Source organism: Lemur catta, chromosome 13 (assembly GCF_020740605.2).
Source record: "Lemur catta isolate mLemCat1 chromosome 13, mLemCat1.pri, whole genome shotgun sequence".
NCBI lineage: Eukaryota > Metazoa > Chordata > Mammalia > Primates > Lemuridae > Lemur > Lemur catta.
The window spans coordinates 38413234-38430823 of record NC_059140.1 but is presented as its reverse complement, the minus strand read 5'-3'; the positions used below and the strand labels follow the sequence as shown (position 1 = coordinate 38430823).

Below are 17590 nucleotides of genomic sequence, written 5' to 3'. Positions count from 1 at the left end.
TATGTTTTATTTTGTTTTAGCAGTGAACGAGGTCTTGATGAACATATTAAAGTAAGCCCCAAAGCTGTCAAAAACTCCTCTGGGTAAGAGAAGGATGTTATTTATTTGCTTTGATTTATTTCTCCTTAACTAAACACAAAATGAATATAAATGACATAATTATTCTATGGCAAACTGAATATAGATCTTAAAATATCATCACAGTTGGAAACCTAGATGTCTAACTATTCGTTAATAGCAAGAAAGTGTAGCCACTGAAAACAATGTATAGTGATGCCTGCAATTCTCTCAGCCTCAAGAAAAGCTGAAGGGAGCAGCTGGAGAAGTGGATGGGTAGGAACATAGCTAGTCTATGAGCTGTTTATGTTTTGTTTTGTTTGTGTGGTATTGAGATTAATACTTTTGTCTCTGGAATTGATTAAAATTTATTAATGATAACTAATAAAAAAGACCTAGACACTTCATTAGAGTCATCATTACCAATATCATTCACCTCATTTTAGAAGAGTGTTTTCTGGTAGTCAGTGGAAATTTTATGAGGTTCAATGTTCTTTAGAGGGTTTGCTGCTCCCTGCACGGTTATGGACCTAAAATTTGATAATTCTTTAAGTAGTGTCAGTAAAATAATAAAATCCACTTTTTGTCTCTGATTACATGAAGATATACAGTATCATTACACATCACTGTTTTTATATATATATACATCTTAAGATTGTTTTCATGACTTCTTTTTTTAAATTTCATTGGTACATATACAAATTGTAAAATTTTAGAGATAGAAGGAAGGAGCTTTAGAGAATCTTAGCCCAGTTGGTTTGAACAATTTTGAAAACCATTGTTCCAGTTGAATCTGCTTATTTTGCAGGAGAAGAAATTAAGACTCAGAATGGTTAAGTGATTTGACCAGGGTCACAGAGAAAATTAGTGGAAGACTGATAGTACTTCTGTGATCTCTAGGCAGTGATTAATTACTGAGCACCTACTGGGTTCACAGCTTACAACTAGGTATCATTACTTGCACATTGGGTATAATTACAGACTGTGGATGCCAAAAAGAGAAGTCAGTAGACATATTCAATCTTATTAGCAGCAGGCAATTAACATAGATTAAAGCTAATTATGTACTAGGGGCTCAGAGATGTTACTCCAAGACAATAATAGGTTGTCAATTTAATATATTACATTTGGAGCACTCACGTACTGCTTGCTGAATATAGAATGTGTTGTCAGCGAGTTGTATTTAAAAAGAAAAAGAGATATTGAAGAGCTAATAAACACATAGGTGGTGAAATTCATGTTCATAGACTCCTAGGAGTAGATGTTGGAGATGGACAGAGCCTTAGAGATTATCCAGTCTGATTTCCTCATTTACAGAAGAGAATACTGAGGCCAGGGCAAAAATTTAATAGTCTTCTGTGAGGTCTTCTAACTCCCAGCCCAACTCCTAGTCTTTGCACCCTGGCACATAGACTTTGATCTTAAAATATATGAAAATTAAGTAAGCACCTTGGCAAATAGTAGAAGCTATAAAGATAGGATTGTTGCTCTTGTTGCAGGATGGACGGTTGTTTTTTACTGTTCTCAGGGGTCACATGAAGGATTACTTCATAGATTACAATGGCACAAATGTGCAAATTACTACAAAACACTTTACAACTTTTAAACTACATGGAAATAATAACACCTAAATCTTCTAATATATCCTTTACTATACCCTTAAAGCCAAATAAATGAAAGCAGTCACTTAAGTAGAAAAAATGTTACATTTTCCCTAGATAAAATTTAGATATGATTGCTTTATTTGCAGGATGTAGGGCCTGGAGAAAAACGTCTATACATTTGTTGTCTTCACAAATTGCATAATGCTATCAACTGAGGCAATTCAGGACTGTTACTGAGCTCTTTAGGCTTTATGAAATGGTGGTTTGAATACCATTGTTCTAGGTTGTTGGAGAAATCTAATTTTCTATGCTCAGTAGAACAGTAAAAATGGAAGCTCTCATGTTTGTTTTTGCATTTTCTATGTCATTTACTCTTAATTATGCTGGCACATGAATATTATATGTAGTTACACTAAACAATATTGTGATTAATTTTACATATTAAAAAATTTGTGGTTTTTGACAATACGTCTACAAAGTTTTTTTCATTATATATTTTTTTGAAACATGTAGAATTTACCTCATTTTAAGAACTGTTGTCTTTCTGGCACAGTTTAGTTTTATAACAGATTTTGGCTGGGCATGGCGGCTCTTGCCTGTAATCTCAGCACTTTGGGAGGATCACTTGAAGCCAGAAGTCTGAGACCAGCCTGGGCAATAGCGAGACCCCATCTCTACAAAAAATAAAAATAAAAAAATTAGCCAGGTGTGGTGGTGCATGCCTGTAGTCCCAGCTAATAGGGAGGCTGAGGCAGGAGGATCACTTGAGCCCAGGAGTTTGAGGCTGCAGTGACCTATGATGATGCCACTGCACTCTAGTCTGGGCAACAGAGTGAGACCCTGTCTCAAAAAATAAATTGATTAATTAAAGTAATGGCTTTTGCAATCAATTTATACAAAGTAATTATGTTGTGGATAGTTCTTATATGGCTGTCATTCTTTTAATAGTATTTATAGACGCCAATTATCTTTAATTGAGCATATTATTATTGACAATAATGTAAAACTGTGAAAATTCAGTTAGGGACTTTGATCAACCATGGAGATGTGGGAACCATGATGAAGACATCAAACTAAATGAAAGTATGAGCTCGAAAACACTTTCTATGGAAAAGTTGAGGGTTGGGGAAGGGAAATGTAGACCTTTTCTCAAACCTTTCGATGATATCTCTAAATGGCTCCCCTTTAGTTCCCGACCTTGCATCAATCTTTTTGATGGATAAAAATGTATTTTATTCTTATATAAGGGAAAAGGACTGTTGGGGGAAGGAGTACAGGCAGGTCACTGTCCCAGATGGTGCTGGAAAGCAGGTGTTAACAGTCCTGCAATTCTTGCTGTGCTGTTTGCCTTGTGTTTCTCTGAATAAATATTCAACTGTGTTTAGAGGAATGCTTCAAAAAATCACTGCTGTCCAGCCCTTAAAACAAGGCCTTATACTGAGGCAGTGAATAATAGCGAACTATATGGGAGGAAATACTGTTCTGTTTTTGAGAAGGGAAACAGGGAATGGACAGTTTTCAGAATATGTAATTATGAACACCTGAGTTAACTCAGTTTTTCAGTCATCATAGAAGAATAGTCACAATTTTGATGGATTGCTGCAACTCCCTTTGCCAGTCCACATGTTAAGAATAATCCCAGCTTTAGAGGCTATTTTTTTAAAAATGATATCTTTAGCTGGTAAACATGATTTAAAAAATGATAAGGACATTAGAATCAGTTTGTATCGTCATAATGTTAAAACATTTGAAAGTGTCACTCACCAGATGTTTGCTATGGAACACTTAACCAGCAGGCCCTTGGCAGTAAAATGTGTGAAGTCAGCGTAAGCTTTCCTCTGATACAGCATAATTCTTTCTCCCCTAACCTGGTTGGAAAACGTATTTCATCGCTGTTCAATACCAAAACAATATGTCTCATACTATAATCCTTTGTTTCCATTTCCGATGACCTTAAAACTGTATTATCTCTAACCTAAGCTACTTTAATCTTTTTTCCCCACTTAAAGAAACCAAGATCTTGATAAGCTCATCAAAGTGAATCCTGAAATTCTCACAAACAACCAAAGGTAATGGAACTATGTTATTTTTAATGTGCTTTGGTCAGGAAGAATATTTTATTTTATTATTATTTCAAGCAGATTTATAACCTTAATGATCTTACCAAAAGAACTTCATAATTAACCTGCTCTCTTTTTATTTTCCTATTTAAAGAAACCAAGATCTTAATAAGCTCATCAAAGTGAATCCTGCAGTAATCCGAAACAATCAGAGGTAATCAAATAAATGCAGTCAATTCATGTTTTCATCTGTCTGTTGCCCCTGAATGAAGTGGATTTTTAACGTTGCTTTATTGACCTAGTGCAACCCCAAAACTTATTACTAATCTGAACTTTTTTTCTTTCTCTTTTAAACAGCCAGGGCTTGGACAACCTTATTAAAGTGAAACCTTCAGCTCTCAGAAACGCTAATCGGTAAATGACCTTGCTTGACTATCTGGACATGTTCCCAAGGTTTTAGGGTAGGAACGAACTTTCTCTCGGGCTTCTCTTTCTTTCTTTCTTTCCTGCTCTTTCCTTCCTCCCTCCCTCCCTCCCTCCCTCCCTTTCTTCCTTCCTTCCAATTTCTTTCTTTCTTTCTTATTCTTTCAAAAAGGCTTTTGGTTTTCTTTAGTGATTTAAATGAGGACACATTTATAACCCATGTGTCTCCTGTCAACAAGGAAACATTGCACTCTTCTGGAATCAATTGCACTATTTTGGAATCAGTTTTGAGCTTCTTATTTGTGCTAAGACAACTCAGTGTTTATTGTCTATGGAAAATAGCATTTCAGGACTAAAATGAAAAAAATGAATAAAATTAAATAATAAGAAAAAATAATTTTGGAAAAGTTAAACCAAATAAGTGGTTTATATGGGTCTATAGAGCATTGAAAAGAGGATTTGGGGGTCTTTAAAATCCCAGATCAACAGCTAGTGTGGGCTTACAAAATATTACAGCAGATTTTAAACTTGAACTTCCATTTTGAGTTCTGAAAATATCTTATAATTTATTTTTATGTGATATCTTTCACTTAAAGTGTTTTATTAATACATAATAAAGTAATAGAAAATGCATAAGAGTGCACTGTGTCAGAAATCCATATTGTTCTGCTCACTTGAAATTTTATCATAATAAATACATAGCTGAGAATAATAGTCCAAAACTCTGAAATGAAGAGAATAAATTCACACATCAAGAAGTACTTTGAACCCACTAGGAGAAAAAGGAAAGTCCCTTATTGTTCTTTCTGTTCATATGTTTTGTCACTGGGTGTTGGGGTCTTTGAAGTAGGAAGGAGCAAATGCAGTTGAGCAACTACAACTTAAGAGAGTAGCATTTATTGAGCACCTAGGATGTGACTTGGCAAATTGCATACATTTAATCCTCAGGACAAACCATGAGAAATATATTCACGCACCCTTTTTATAGAAGAAGAAAGTATAGCTCAAAGATACTAAATAACCTTCTCAAGAAAGAAAACACACCTTGGATCTAAACTTAGATACTTTGTTACAACCCAGAGAAAAAACAAAAGATTGTTGGTTAAATCAGCTCAGACTCCCTTTTTTCCATCTTTCATATCCTCTATGCCCCTCCCCTCCCCATGCCCAATTAAAGGACTATAATCAGATATATTTATTCTAGAGAATTGTTAAAATGACAGAAGAGAAAGCACTTGCTGCATGGAGATTTTCTGATAGCTGAAATAATAGCAGACTTTTTGTGTGAACCCTGCTGCTGATAATTGCATGGAAATATCTTTGTTAAGTAGAACCCTTTCTTTACAGAGGTATTTCTTGGGCAGATTTTTCTTTTTATCAGTAACAGTTTTAGGAAGTTCCGAATGATGTTGAAAGTGGTTAGGTTTAATAACCACATTGTGTAATAGCTAACAGTGGGAAATGTAGTTTCTTTTTCTGTCTCTCCCCCTCTCTCCCTGCCTTTCTCCCTCCCCGCCCCACACCTCTTATCTCTCTCCCTCCTCTGACAAATGTACTGTGCTGACAATGATAGCTTTCTCATAAGAGTTTTGCCTTTTGTTTTATTAGAAGAGGCTAATTTTCTAAAAGAGTAGTTTTTGTTTCAGCAACTCCTAGTCAAATTATCGATAGATAGAGGACATTTGCCTTATACAGATATGGTTACCATAAAAAAGAAATTTAAAAATATTGGCCATCATGTTGTTTTAAGATAGCAGCTTGATCCACAAATCTAACCTAAGCTATGTCTGATTATTCTTTAGTAGCATACTAGATTTGATGATAGTCAGTGAGGCTGTTCAAGAATTATCACAGAGCAGACAAAACAGGAAAGACTAACAGTCTATTTGAAAAAAGTTACTTCATTCAATTGGTTCAGCTACCTGTATCTATAATGTATCCATGCAGCCCTCTTGATTTTAATGTAGGTAAAGAGAAGGATATTTTAAAGCACCTCCCAGTAGGAAGAACAGCCACAAGGCACTTTTACATCAATTCAATGTGACACAAGCACTGATTATTTAATAGTATAACAGCAGTGAATCAGAGTTCTTTTATGTGACTTTGCTGACATTTCCAGCAGCTGTATATTTAATTCACAGTTAGGGGCTGAATAAAATTCAGTCATCGATCAGAATGTAAGCAGGCATTCCTGAGCTCTTTCTAGTAACACAATAATCAGAACAAATGCAGATGGGCATAGAATTTTCATTTATTCCATGAGAAATTGCATGACATTTAGCAGTAACAGTTTCACATTTTCATGAACCAACATGAAAGAGAGATATTCAGTTATCTGTAGCCTATAAACTGTTGTTAGACTAATTATCAAAACTCTAAAGTTATACTCCCAAATGAATATTGAAAAGAATCTAGTGACACTAAGACCTTCTCATTTAGGGAAGGCATCCTGAATCTAAAGTAGAAAAAAAAATCTTAACTATTTGTGGTATTATATGTCCATCTTTTTAAGGGCTTTCTATTTGTCAAGACACCACCAAGTTTTTAGTATTTCAGTGAGAGAAGAGTTCCTTTCTAGCAACCTATTGTATATTTCTCATATTTCTGCTCAAGACATAAACTTGGGTGTAAACCTGACTCTATTGCTTCATTCCCTGTAATCAGTCAGTCAATCACTTTGGGTGCTTCTCCTAATAATCTAAGATCCTTCTTCATGCTCACTGCTACTGTAGTCTAGATTACTCTTTAGACTCTTAACTGGTCCCTCTGCTGCCAGTCTTGCCCTTCAATCCATTCACCACACTGTAGAGTGAGCTTCCTAAGACACAAATCTGATCATGTCATTCTTCTGATTTAACTCCTTCATTGGCTTCCCACTGGATAATGGCCACTTTAATCTGGTCTCCCACCATGATCTGGCCAGCACCATCTCCTCTTACTCTCCGCCCATAAGCAAACCCTACCCACACACCCTTTAACTTGCACACTCTTCACTCCCCGTTCATTGCTGTTGCATGGTTATCCTTTAGCTATCAGCTTAGGTGTCCTTCTCTCAGGTCCTGGGAAGCCCCCCAAGCTACCTTGTCTGCATCAGGTGCTTCTTCTAGATGTTCCCAGGCTCTCCCATCTTTTCTGTCCCATAGCATTGGTCCCTTAGAAGGAGTTATTGTTTAATCTTCCCTCTTCGGCTATAGATCTTTAAGGGTAAGGACTGGGTCTGTCTTGTTTATTTCTTTATCTATAGTGCATAGCACAATGCCTGGCATATATTAGGTGTTTAACAAATATTCTGCAAATTAAAGGCTAAATATCAAACTAATCAACGCTTTGTGATAGTTCGCCTAGATAAAGTCTATTGCCATCTAGCTTTAACATTCTGAGCTCCCATGAGTGAAACTAGATGGAAGGAATCTGGTTTCTTATGACTGATCTCTTTGCTTGAGCCAATAGCTGTCTTTTGCTCATGACAAAGAGTATATGAGTATGATCTCAATGAACTATAGTGAATTAGAGCCACTGAAATTCTTGGTCACATGTTATATTTAAAATATCTAAATTGCCCAGCTTCTCTAGGGACTTGTTAATTTCTTTAAAATATTTAAGAACCCCTAGTTGAAAAGAATTATAAAAATGTATAACGATATATGGGCCCATTTTGTTATGTCAGTAAGTTGAAGAATTATACCAGTTCTTTCACTGTATTCTCTATTCCTTTCAGAAAGACAGATATTCCTTTTTATAATAACGAAGGCCTAAGCCTAAGATTTAGTTCCTGCCATAAAAGAAATACCATAGCAAATTTTTTATGTGAGACCTCTTAATTTTGTAAATGTGTTTGACACTCTACAAAAGCAATTAAAGTTAGCCGTCTATAGAGGAACATATTGCCGCCTATTAATAAATACTACCCACTCCCACATAAGAGAGGAAGAACAGTTAGGAGAGAGCTAATAACTTTCTCTCATGCAGAGCTTATTCTAGAAAAAGTGGTATAAAAAGAGATATAATTCATGGGTCCCCAGAATCTCTATTTGTTTTTCCTTCACTTGCTTTGTAAAAGAGTGTTATATTCCTTAAAGTGACAGTGGGAAATAGATTACACTATTATAACATGGATAAATTTTTATACTCAAAAATGATCTCATGGCTTTACCCCATACATAATGCATATTTCCCCCAAAATATTTTGAAATATATATTTTAAAACATTTTTAGTTGCAATAGTTAGTAACAATTTGCTCTTTAGTAATTTTCTGTATCTATAGAGAGTTGGTAATTTTCTTGGAATTAATTCCAACTGCTCATAAATGTACAAAATTATAAGGTCTTCCTTCCACTGCAACTGCCATGGAAAGGGTTTGGAATCAAGCCTTTGCTCAACCCTGCGGCATTTGGCTGGCCTTCTATAAAAATCTATTTTTCACACTTTGACTCACAGTTCTTCATATTCTACTACAGTGTAAAAGAAAATGCAATAGATTTGGTCTTGATTAAAGAACAAAAATTTATTTTTATATCCCTGAACTTGGAAAGGTTGTGAGCAGTCTGAGCTTCTTGTATTAGGTCTTCAAAAATAGCTGGTGACATCAATCAGAGTGAATAAGCAAAGTAAATACACATTTTGGATTTTTCATAAACTGGAACTTTGTATTTAGCTTTAAATATTAATACAAATTATTCAGATTTAAATCTTATAATCCACTGTACCAAACTTGATATGTGATACTGTGTAATAAAATAAGAAAACTTTCATGAAACAACAAATAATATGGTTTATTATTTGTGATGCCTAAACAATGCTCCTACCAAATTAGCAAAGGCTTTTCCAGACTCCTCAAAAAGGAAAAAAGAAGGGGAATTATCAGTATTATACCTAATATATTAATAATTAATATATAAATAACCTACCAGAGAACCTTATATCTCATGAAAGAGTATCAAGTCATTAATGCAGCCCAGGATTTAAGAATCTGATCAGTGCATTCATCCTGCACATTTTGAATTGTTTATTCAAATTTTGAGTCAATTTCCTATGTTTCTGTACTCTCAAAAGCCTGAATGAAGTCTCCAAGTACAGCCTCAAATCTTGAGTATTTCATAAATTAGTTAATTGGCCTGGGAAAATTCACTTAGGTAGCCCTTCTGAGCTCCAGATGTTGTCCTGCAGGATTTTGTGAGATCTGAATCAGATAATTCATGTGAAAATCCACAGTTAGTACTTTGTGGCACAGAGTTAGTACTCATTAAATGTTAGCCAAGGGCCGGGCGCGGTGGCTCAAGCCTGAAATCCTAGCACTCTGGGAGGCCGAGGCGGGCAGATTGTTTGAGCTCAGGAGTTCGAGACCAGCCTGAGCAAGAGTGAGACCCCGTCTCTACTAAATTAGAAAGAAATTATATGGACAGCTAAAAATATATATAGAAAAAATTAGCCAGGCATGGTGGTGCATGCCTGTAGTCCCAGCTACTCGGGAGGCTGAGGCAGGAGGATCGCTCCAGCCCAGGACTTTGAGGTTGCTGTGAGCTAGGAGGACGCCACAGCACTCTAGCCCAGGCAACAGAGTGAGACTCTGTCTCAAAAAAAAAAAAAAAAAAAAAATATTAGCCAAGTGTGAATACAAATCAGTGGTTTCTTTTCAGACCAGATTTCCCAAACCTTTCAAAAACTTAGTTTTGTATTTCTCTCTCATAACACAATAGACACGTTCATATTTGATCCATGAATTATATGGATCAAATAGCTCAATGTCAGATTTCCATCTCCTATATCCTTATAGGCTGCAAATGATTGTGTCTAATATTATGTACTGATTTTTAAGTTTTTTACTAATATTTGTTTATTTCCTAAAATTATGTTGTAACTAAATCATATATATATATATTTTTATTTTTATTTTTATTTTTTTTTCAGAGACCAGGACCTGGACAATTTTTTTTTTTTTTTTTTTTTTTTGAGACAGAGTCTCACTTTGTTGCCCGGGCTACTAGAGTGAGTGCCGTGGCATCAGCCTAGCTCACAGCAACCTCAGACTCCTGGGCTTAAGCGATCCTACTGCCTCAGCCTCCCGAGTAGCTGGGACTACAGGCATGAGCCACCATGCCCGGCTAATTTTTTTGTATATATATTTTTTTTAGTTGGCCAGATAATTTCTTTCTATTTTTAGTAGAGACGGGGGTCTCACTCTTGCTCAGGCTGGTCTCGAACTCCTGACCTCGAGCGATCCACCCGCCTCGGCCTCCCAGAGCTAGGATTACAGGCGTGAGCCACCGCGCCCGGCCTGGACAATTTGATTAAAGTAAATTCTCATGTGTCTGAAAATAAGAATGAAAGGTAAAGCTTATTATAATTTACTTTATTTCTTACGAGTTCCCTATGTGCCTGCATAAATTGTGTGACTTCAGAAGATTTTCTAGGGAGTTGAATTGTATTATAGTATTTAAATATAAATACTATCCGAATACAAAAAATTATGGTACAGGGTACTTAATATATGGGAAAAAATTAACAAAATTCTAATTCTGTTAGAATTTCTGACTCAAGGCCTGCTGTTCTATTGCTTAGTGTAAAAGGCATCATGGATACCTTTTTTGGGTCTGTGAAGATTTATTTTTACTTGCTGTTGCTTGGTAGGTTTTCCACAGTGCATAGAGCACTCTGAGAATCTCTTCCTTGGATACCTAGTGCTAAAAGAATGCACAAATTCATCACAGCCACAAAACAGTACCTAATTTTGAAATTTCTTTACACCACAGGATATAATGGTTTTAAAACTGTTGTACCGGGTTTGCCCTTACAAGGAAGATTAGGATAAAAAGTATACTTCATTGTTGTTACAGACTGTTTAAATTCAGAAAGAATAACTTTTCCATGTTTAGCAATTCTTATCCCACATATGGGGGAACTTTAAAAATAATAATTTTGAATTTTTCTTTCCTAAGATACAGCTGCATTTTCTGTTAGTTTTATTTATGGAAGAGATGATATTGTTGATACTGCCTTCAGAGAATTGAAAAGCTAGGAAAAGTACTGGATTATTTTTTTCCCCAAACATGTTTTGAAAAGGCTCTTGAATCCAACAGGTAGATAGTCTCTTTCTGTTTCCTTAATTTCCCAAATCATCTTCTGCTTTCCTTTTTGTGATTCCCAAGAATGTCTTTGATAAAATGAGGGAGGATAAATTTTCAACAGGATCTGCTTATCATGGAAACATATCTACTATTTTGGAACTAGGACCGGGCTTATAGTTAACCAACTTCATTCAAATATTATTTGGAAGTGACTGAGGTAAAAAAAAAAAAAATTACAAGTAAATGATTATAATTAAGGAACTTCCCATTTAATATGATTTGAGAGGTGCTTCAGTTTCAGATGGGCTTGTTCATGAAATGGGATTTTATTGGAGGGATTAATGAGGAAATGGAATTTCATGGAAATTTAAAAGCAGAAATGGTGGCATGGTCAGGCCTTGGAAAGGTCTGAATTGTTCATTCTTGATGAAAAGAAATTTTGTCAGGAATCCTTGAAATTTAACCCTAGTTCTTTGTCATTATTGTAACTCAGCTACTCCCTGAGGGCTGGCTTCTGCCTGTCTTTCTCTTTCTCTTACTCTTTCTCTTTCCTTTACTTATTGGCTTCCTTATTCTCTACTCTGAATCTGTTTGATAACCCAGAATTTTTACTGCTTCCCTGTTTCCAAATCCTCATAACTTCAGCTTACTTTAGCTTTTCATGGACTCTAAAGAATCAAATTAGAAAGATGAGAGTCTTGGGCCAATCTGCTAAATTGAAACTTGATTTACTTTTTGAATATATTCACTTTATATTATAATTAGATGCCCAGGCAAATACATGTTTTCTAATTTGATTTATTAGGAATAACTTTAAATGTTTTTATTTGAATTCTAAATGGTGGAGTCTTTCCCTAAACTAAATGGCTAGTGATTGTGAGTGAAATAAATTCCACAGAGCCCCTTCACAGATTTCGAGGACATATAATACTTTTAAAGTCATATAAAGTAGCCAGGGAATTTTGTTTATCTATTCATTAGTTGATGGGTATTTGGATTGTTTCCACTATTGGCTTATAATTCACTATTATGAGTAATGCTGCTATGAACATTCATATTCATGTTTCTGCATGAAAATATGTTTCCATTTCTCTTGGATATATGCCTAGGAACGAGATTATTGGATTGTATAGTAATTCTTTGTTTAACCATTTGGAACTACCAGACTATTTTTCAAAGCACCCACGCCATTTTATTAATATATTCTCACAAGCAGTATATGAGGGTCTCAGGTAGCTAAATTTTCAAGGTGAATTTCCACTGCAGGAACTATTTTCTCAAGTGTAATTCCATGTGGAATTCTATAAGAGCCAATACAATGTTTGGATTTGGATTTGTAGAGTCATTGTTTAATTAAGAAACAAAACTGTGACCATTGATTGAAAGTTACAGTTCAGCAATTTGTTTCAATGGAGGCAAACTTCCTAACAGTAAAGCTGTCAAGTGACAAACATTGTGAACCATGAGTTCTTTAAAAAAATTATTCAAGGCATTTGAGGGAAATACTTTGGCAGAGGTTCGTCTATTGCACTGGTTCCCAAACTTTTGTATACATCAGAATCACCAGCTGTTCCAGGGACTACACTTTGTGAATCAGTTCTGTTTTGAGTAAGATGTTGGGATTACCAACCTCTAAGGCAGTTGTTCTCAACCTTGACTGCATGTGAAACTCGCTGGAGAGGTTTAAAGGTTTCTAGTGCCCAAATTGTATCCCAACCAATTAAATTATTATATCTGGACGTGGGACCCAATGGCATTTTAAAAAGCACTGAAGATTGTTTTATTGGTTGCCAAACTGTTGTCTCTCCAACTCTATTTCTATGGTTCTAAATAGCAAAAGAATTAGTGTTACCACTTATTGTCATTAAGACAGAATTTTCTTTGTATTAAATAAAATCTATCACTATCTCATAAAAAACAAAGAAAGACTTGGCAATTATCTTAGACCCTAGGAGACTAAAGAGACATAATGATTATGCAGAAGAAAAGTCAACAATGGAAAAACCAGTGAAATATGACTAAAGTCTGTAGTTTAGTTCACAGTATGGTATAAACGTTAATTCCTTAGTTTTGACAAATAAATGTATTACGATTATGGAAGATACTAGCCTTAAAGGAAGCTGCATTAAGGTTATACAGAGACTCTCCATACTATCTCTGAAGTTTTTCTGAACATTTAAAATTACTCCGAAATAAAGATTTATTTTTGTTTAAAAATTATCATCCTCAAAACCTACATAAGGTGAAAAATCCATCAAAGAGTTTGTTGTCCCACATTCTAAACCTACTATTTGGGTTTTGTTCACAAGTATAAAAATTAAATCTTTCATGAAGTCATTGTCATTAATCTCATTATAAATACAATTAGGAAATGATACTTTTATTAGTCCCCTCAGGCTTCCATAACAAAATAATACAGACTGAGTAGCTTAAACAATAGAAATTTATTTTCTCACAGTTCTGGAGGCTGAAAGTCCAAGATCGATGCTGTCAGGATTGGTTTCTGGTGAGACCTCTTCTTGGCTTGCAAATGGCTGCCTTCTTGCTGCGTCCTCATGTGGGCTTTCCTCTGTGAATGAAAGGAGAGAGATCTCTGGTATCTCTTCCTCTTGTTAGGGGTGTACCAGTTCTATCAGATTAAGGCCCTACCCTCATAACTTCTCTTAACCTTTATTACCTCTTTATCGATCCTATCTCCAAATATAATCACATTGAGGGTTAGGGCTTCAAAATATAAACTTTGAAGGGACACAATTAAGTCCCTAACAGTACTATTCACAAATTATTTCCCTCTCCTGTTTTTGGATTTTGCAAACTGGTGATTTTAATCTTATGTTGCTGCTGAGGACGATGCAAATGCATTTCAAACTCATTGATAACCTCTGTCCTTTGAAGCTATCTATTTGTTAAAGTTGCGTTTTGTATTGTATATTATATGATTTGAATATTTTCAAACAATTTCTACCTAGGTTTATTATTCCTGGGATGACATAGTCTAATAATCATATTAGAAAACCTTCTAATATTAATTTCATCTTCTCATTACTTAATATAATTTTAACTCAGCTGTATGTTTTGTGAAGCATCTACATTAAAAGCAGATGATTTTCTGTATGCCAGCAATAATATGTGAACAAGTGTTTTCCTCTTCTTTAAGAGCTATCTGGAAATGGATAGAACAGCCTGTTTGAGAATGATAAACCTTGGTAGAGATCTAAGATCTCCTTTAGGTTTTCATGTCTCTCTTATGTCAGAGTTAACTAACATGGAGGAGGAAAAGGAGCTGAAATTTCCACTATTCTTGCATTAAGAATTTCCTCTCTTCCATAGGAAAAACCAAATATGCCTACACTTTGTTAACCATAGTGACATCTTTAGATTATCAGAAATCTAGGTCAGAGTTCTTTTGCAATCTTCAAAGTACTGCCTTCCATTAAAAACCAAATGGAAACTGGAATTTCTCAAAGTAACCTCTGGATCATTTTCATTAAATTGATAAACTCTCAGATATATTGTACATGAGAAACTTTCTAAAATGGAATTGCTGATGTGAAAAATATTATAAGAACCAATTTCAGATGGTTTCTGTCCTTGATAGAAAGGACAGTGTTAGATAATAAGGCACACGTAGATTATTCTTAAATGTAAGACAGAGGTTTCTGTGGAAGCAGTAATATAGTACATGTGTTCTATTTGTGTTATCTGTGCAGAAACCAGGCAAACATAAAGAGGTTCACTGTATGTAAAATAATGTTTATTGAGAAGAATTTTAAGGATGTAAAAAAACTTCTAAGTGGCCTTGATTTTAAGTGTCTAATACTTGTGTTTGCTTTCTCAGGCCAGATGGCCAAGTCAATGGGTTCACCAGTGCTCTCCACAACCAGTCCACGAGAACCACTGCCTATTCTTATGAAGCCAGGAACAACCTCAGGTACTGCAGTCAATTACAAAACAAATGGCAGGACTATTCTCCCTGTTTTTAAAAATTATCCCCCAACCAACCTCACCCTTCCTTTGAAATGCAGAAATTTCTAATTTTATCTGGGGCTGTATGTAAACAGCCTTATACAAAAGTGTTGAGTTAGCAACTCAGTCTTTACTGTGACTAAAGGAAAGTGTAAAATGTGATTTTTCCTTAAAAAGTCTACAATTTAAAAAAAGCACAATTGTGACATTGGTGTGACATTCTTTAGGTAGATCTAAAGGTTTCATTAAATCAGATGCTGTCATGATAGCTAATTAAGGCCCACTTTTTGTTTGATGTTTATGGGGAAAGTTATGGTTTGAAAACATAAATGAGACATCAGGGAAACAGACTTTATAACCTATCACACAAATATTTAAAATAAAATTGATGCCATACAACAGATTTACTGAGTGACTAATTTTCATAATAATACTTGGGAAGTAGGCCAAGAAAATGGGAGTTAAGAACGAAATGGGAGACAGACAGAAATTACAGAAGTGGATTAATACCAGTTTAACATTTGTATTTCAGCAATTATAGTTTAGAAGGAATATACAAGTATTAGTTTTTGCATTGATTTGGAAAATAGCCTTGTCATGTTTATTATCCTTGTAAATAAACTTTAAAAATGAAATAAAATGGTTTGTATTGCAGCTCCAATGTTGGAATCAAACATGAAGGACCAAAGGATACTGTTGTGTACACAAGGACATATGTGGAGAATAGGTATTACAAATTTATTTGAAATATTTTGCTTTATTTAATAATTTTGAAATACTCTGTGTTTAACAAGACATGTTATTTATGTATTTTAGGGTCTACTTCTTTAAAATAGAAGACCATTTAAGAGTATTTTGAGTTCTAGGTGTATAATTTTTTATAATATTTTAGATATTATCCAATTATACTCATTGGATGGACTCAACATTGTAACATCACACATGTGTACATAATAAAATTTCCATTTAAAAGTTCTCACAGAAATATATATAACTTTTTATAGTGGAAATTCACTAGGTGCTCACAGTGTGAGTGGAGAAAGATTTCTCACACAAAGTTTAAGATATAAAGATGTAAAAAGTTTATTTTCCTTTCTTAGAAAGAAAGAGAGAGAAGGAGAGAAAGAGAGTGAGTGTGTGTGAGAGAGAAGGGAATAGAGAGGGAGAAAGAGAGAGATATGAGAGATGGTGTAGCACCTCAAAGAAAGAGAAGGGAGATACCCACTCAGAGGCCAAGAGGCTTGCTATTTTTATGTGGACAAAGAGAAAGGAGAAAAAAAATAGTGATTGTTGTCTGTTGATAACAGAAGCAGCTGTGAGATGTCGGAGGGTTGGCTTCTGCACTTTTCCCTTTCCTTGGAGACAGGTTTATTGCTGGGGATGTGATCTTGTCAATGATCTTGCCCTTGAGATGTGGTTTTGGGCAGGAACTGAGGCCTGGAGCTCACATACCCAATGTCCACTCAGAAATTCTTCAAGGGTGTAAAGCAAACCCTCAAAAGCAGTTTAATCTATAGGTCTGGTGACTGGAAAAGAGAAGGATTTACATTTTCTTTCTGTTTACTCAGCTCTTTTCAGATGTTGGGTGCCTGTTAGCAAGAGAGCTCATATGATTGATCTTAGCCGTTATTGAGAGACTGTGGGTTAGACAATTTCTCTGTTATTTTGTTAGCAAGGCCATCCTTTCATAACTGGTTATAATAAGCTTTGTAAAATTACACAACTATTCCCGTACTGCTTTGGAGTCCCACTGTAATTAGCTGGTTCTTTCCACTGTTGTTTACCTCCAATCTGAAATGAGGGGTGCAACTTTGAGTAGGTGCAACCTGGCCCAAATAACAGGGAATTGAAGTCCCACAAAATATGCTGCTTCAAGTGATAGATATTGAGGAAAATGTCAACCGAGGTCAGGGATTCAAAATACATTTGGTTTTTGAGAAGTATAAAAAGAGAATTGTCCTAATTGTGGGGTAATATAACAGGGAGGCATACAAATGTGGATATACGTAAACAATTGATTGTTAATCAGAGCCCATTGCAAAGAGGTCTAAGAGCAGCGTACCCAGGGAGCCTTGCGTGTGGAAGGCGACCCTGTGTGACATTCAATACATGTTAGGAGTGAGCAATCTTCCAAAAAAGGTTTCTCAAACCCATGCATAATTTACCTTGTAAAATGCAACCTCAAGATTGATTTTTCTCCTTAATCTAATTTTCACTCTATGGTGTGTTCAGGTCAGTGATTGCTGCATTTAATTAAACTAAAAGATAAAACATTTCAAGATAAATTTAAAAATAACAAGTAGTTACTAAATCTGGAAGAGAAATTGGTAAGTAGATAAGTAGTATCAAAATAATATTATAGTGAAAGCAAGACACCAAATATTGGCAAATAGAATTAAAAAAATAGACATTTAT

The 17590-nt window shown here is 35.1% G+C and overlaps 1 protein-coding gene across 10 annotated transcripts in view; it reads left to right on the top strand.

Moving 5' to 3' along the window:
• Positions 1 to 17590, top strand: part of SCEL (sciellin) — a 113960-nt gene that overhangs the window by 86143 nt on the left and 10227 nt on the right. For all 10 annotated transcript variants that reach the window (XM_045566922.1, XM_045566921.1, XM_045566923.1 and 7 more), the window contains 8 exons: positions 21 to 83; positions 3671 to 3730; positions 3876 to 3935; positions 4079 to 4135; positions 10053 to 10061; positions 10419 to 10472; positions 15048 to 15140; positions 15831 to 15902. In XM_045566922.1, the coding sequence (XP_045422878.1) occupies positions 21 to 83; positions 3671 to 3730; positions 3876 to 3935; positions 4079 to 4135; positions 10053 to 10061; positions 10419 to 10472; positions 15048 to 15140; positions 15831 to 15902 (468 nt within the window). The remainder of the gene's footprint in view (positions 1 to 20; positions 84 to 3670; positions 3731 to 3875; positions 3936 to 4078; positions 4136 to 10052; positions 10062 to 10418; positions 10473 to 15047; positions 15141 to 15830; positions 15903 to 17590) is intronic.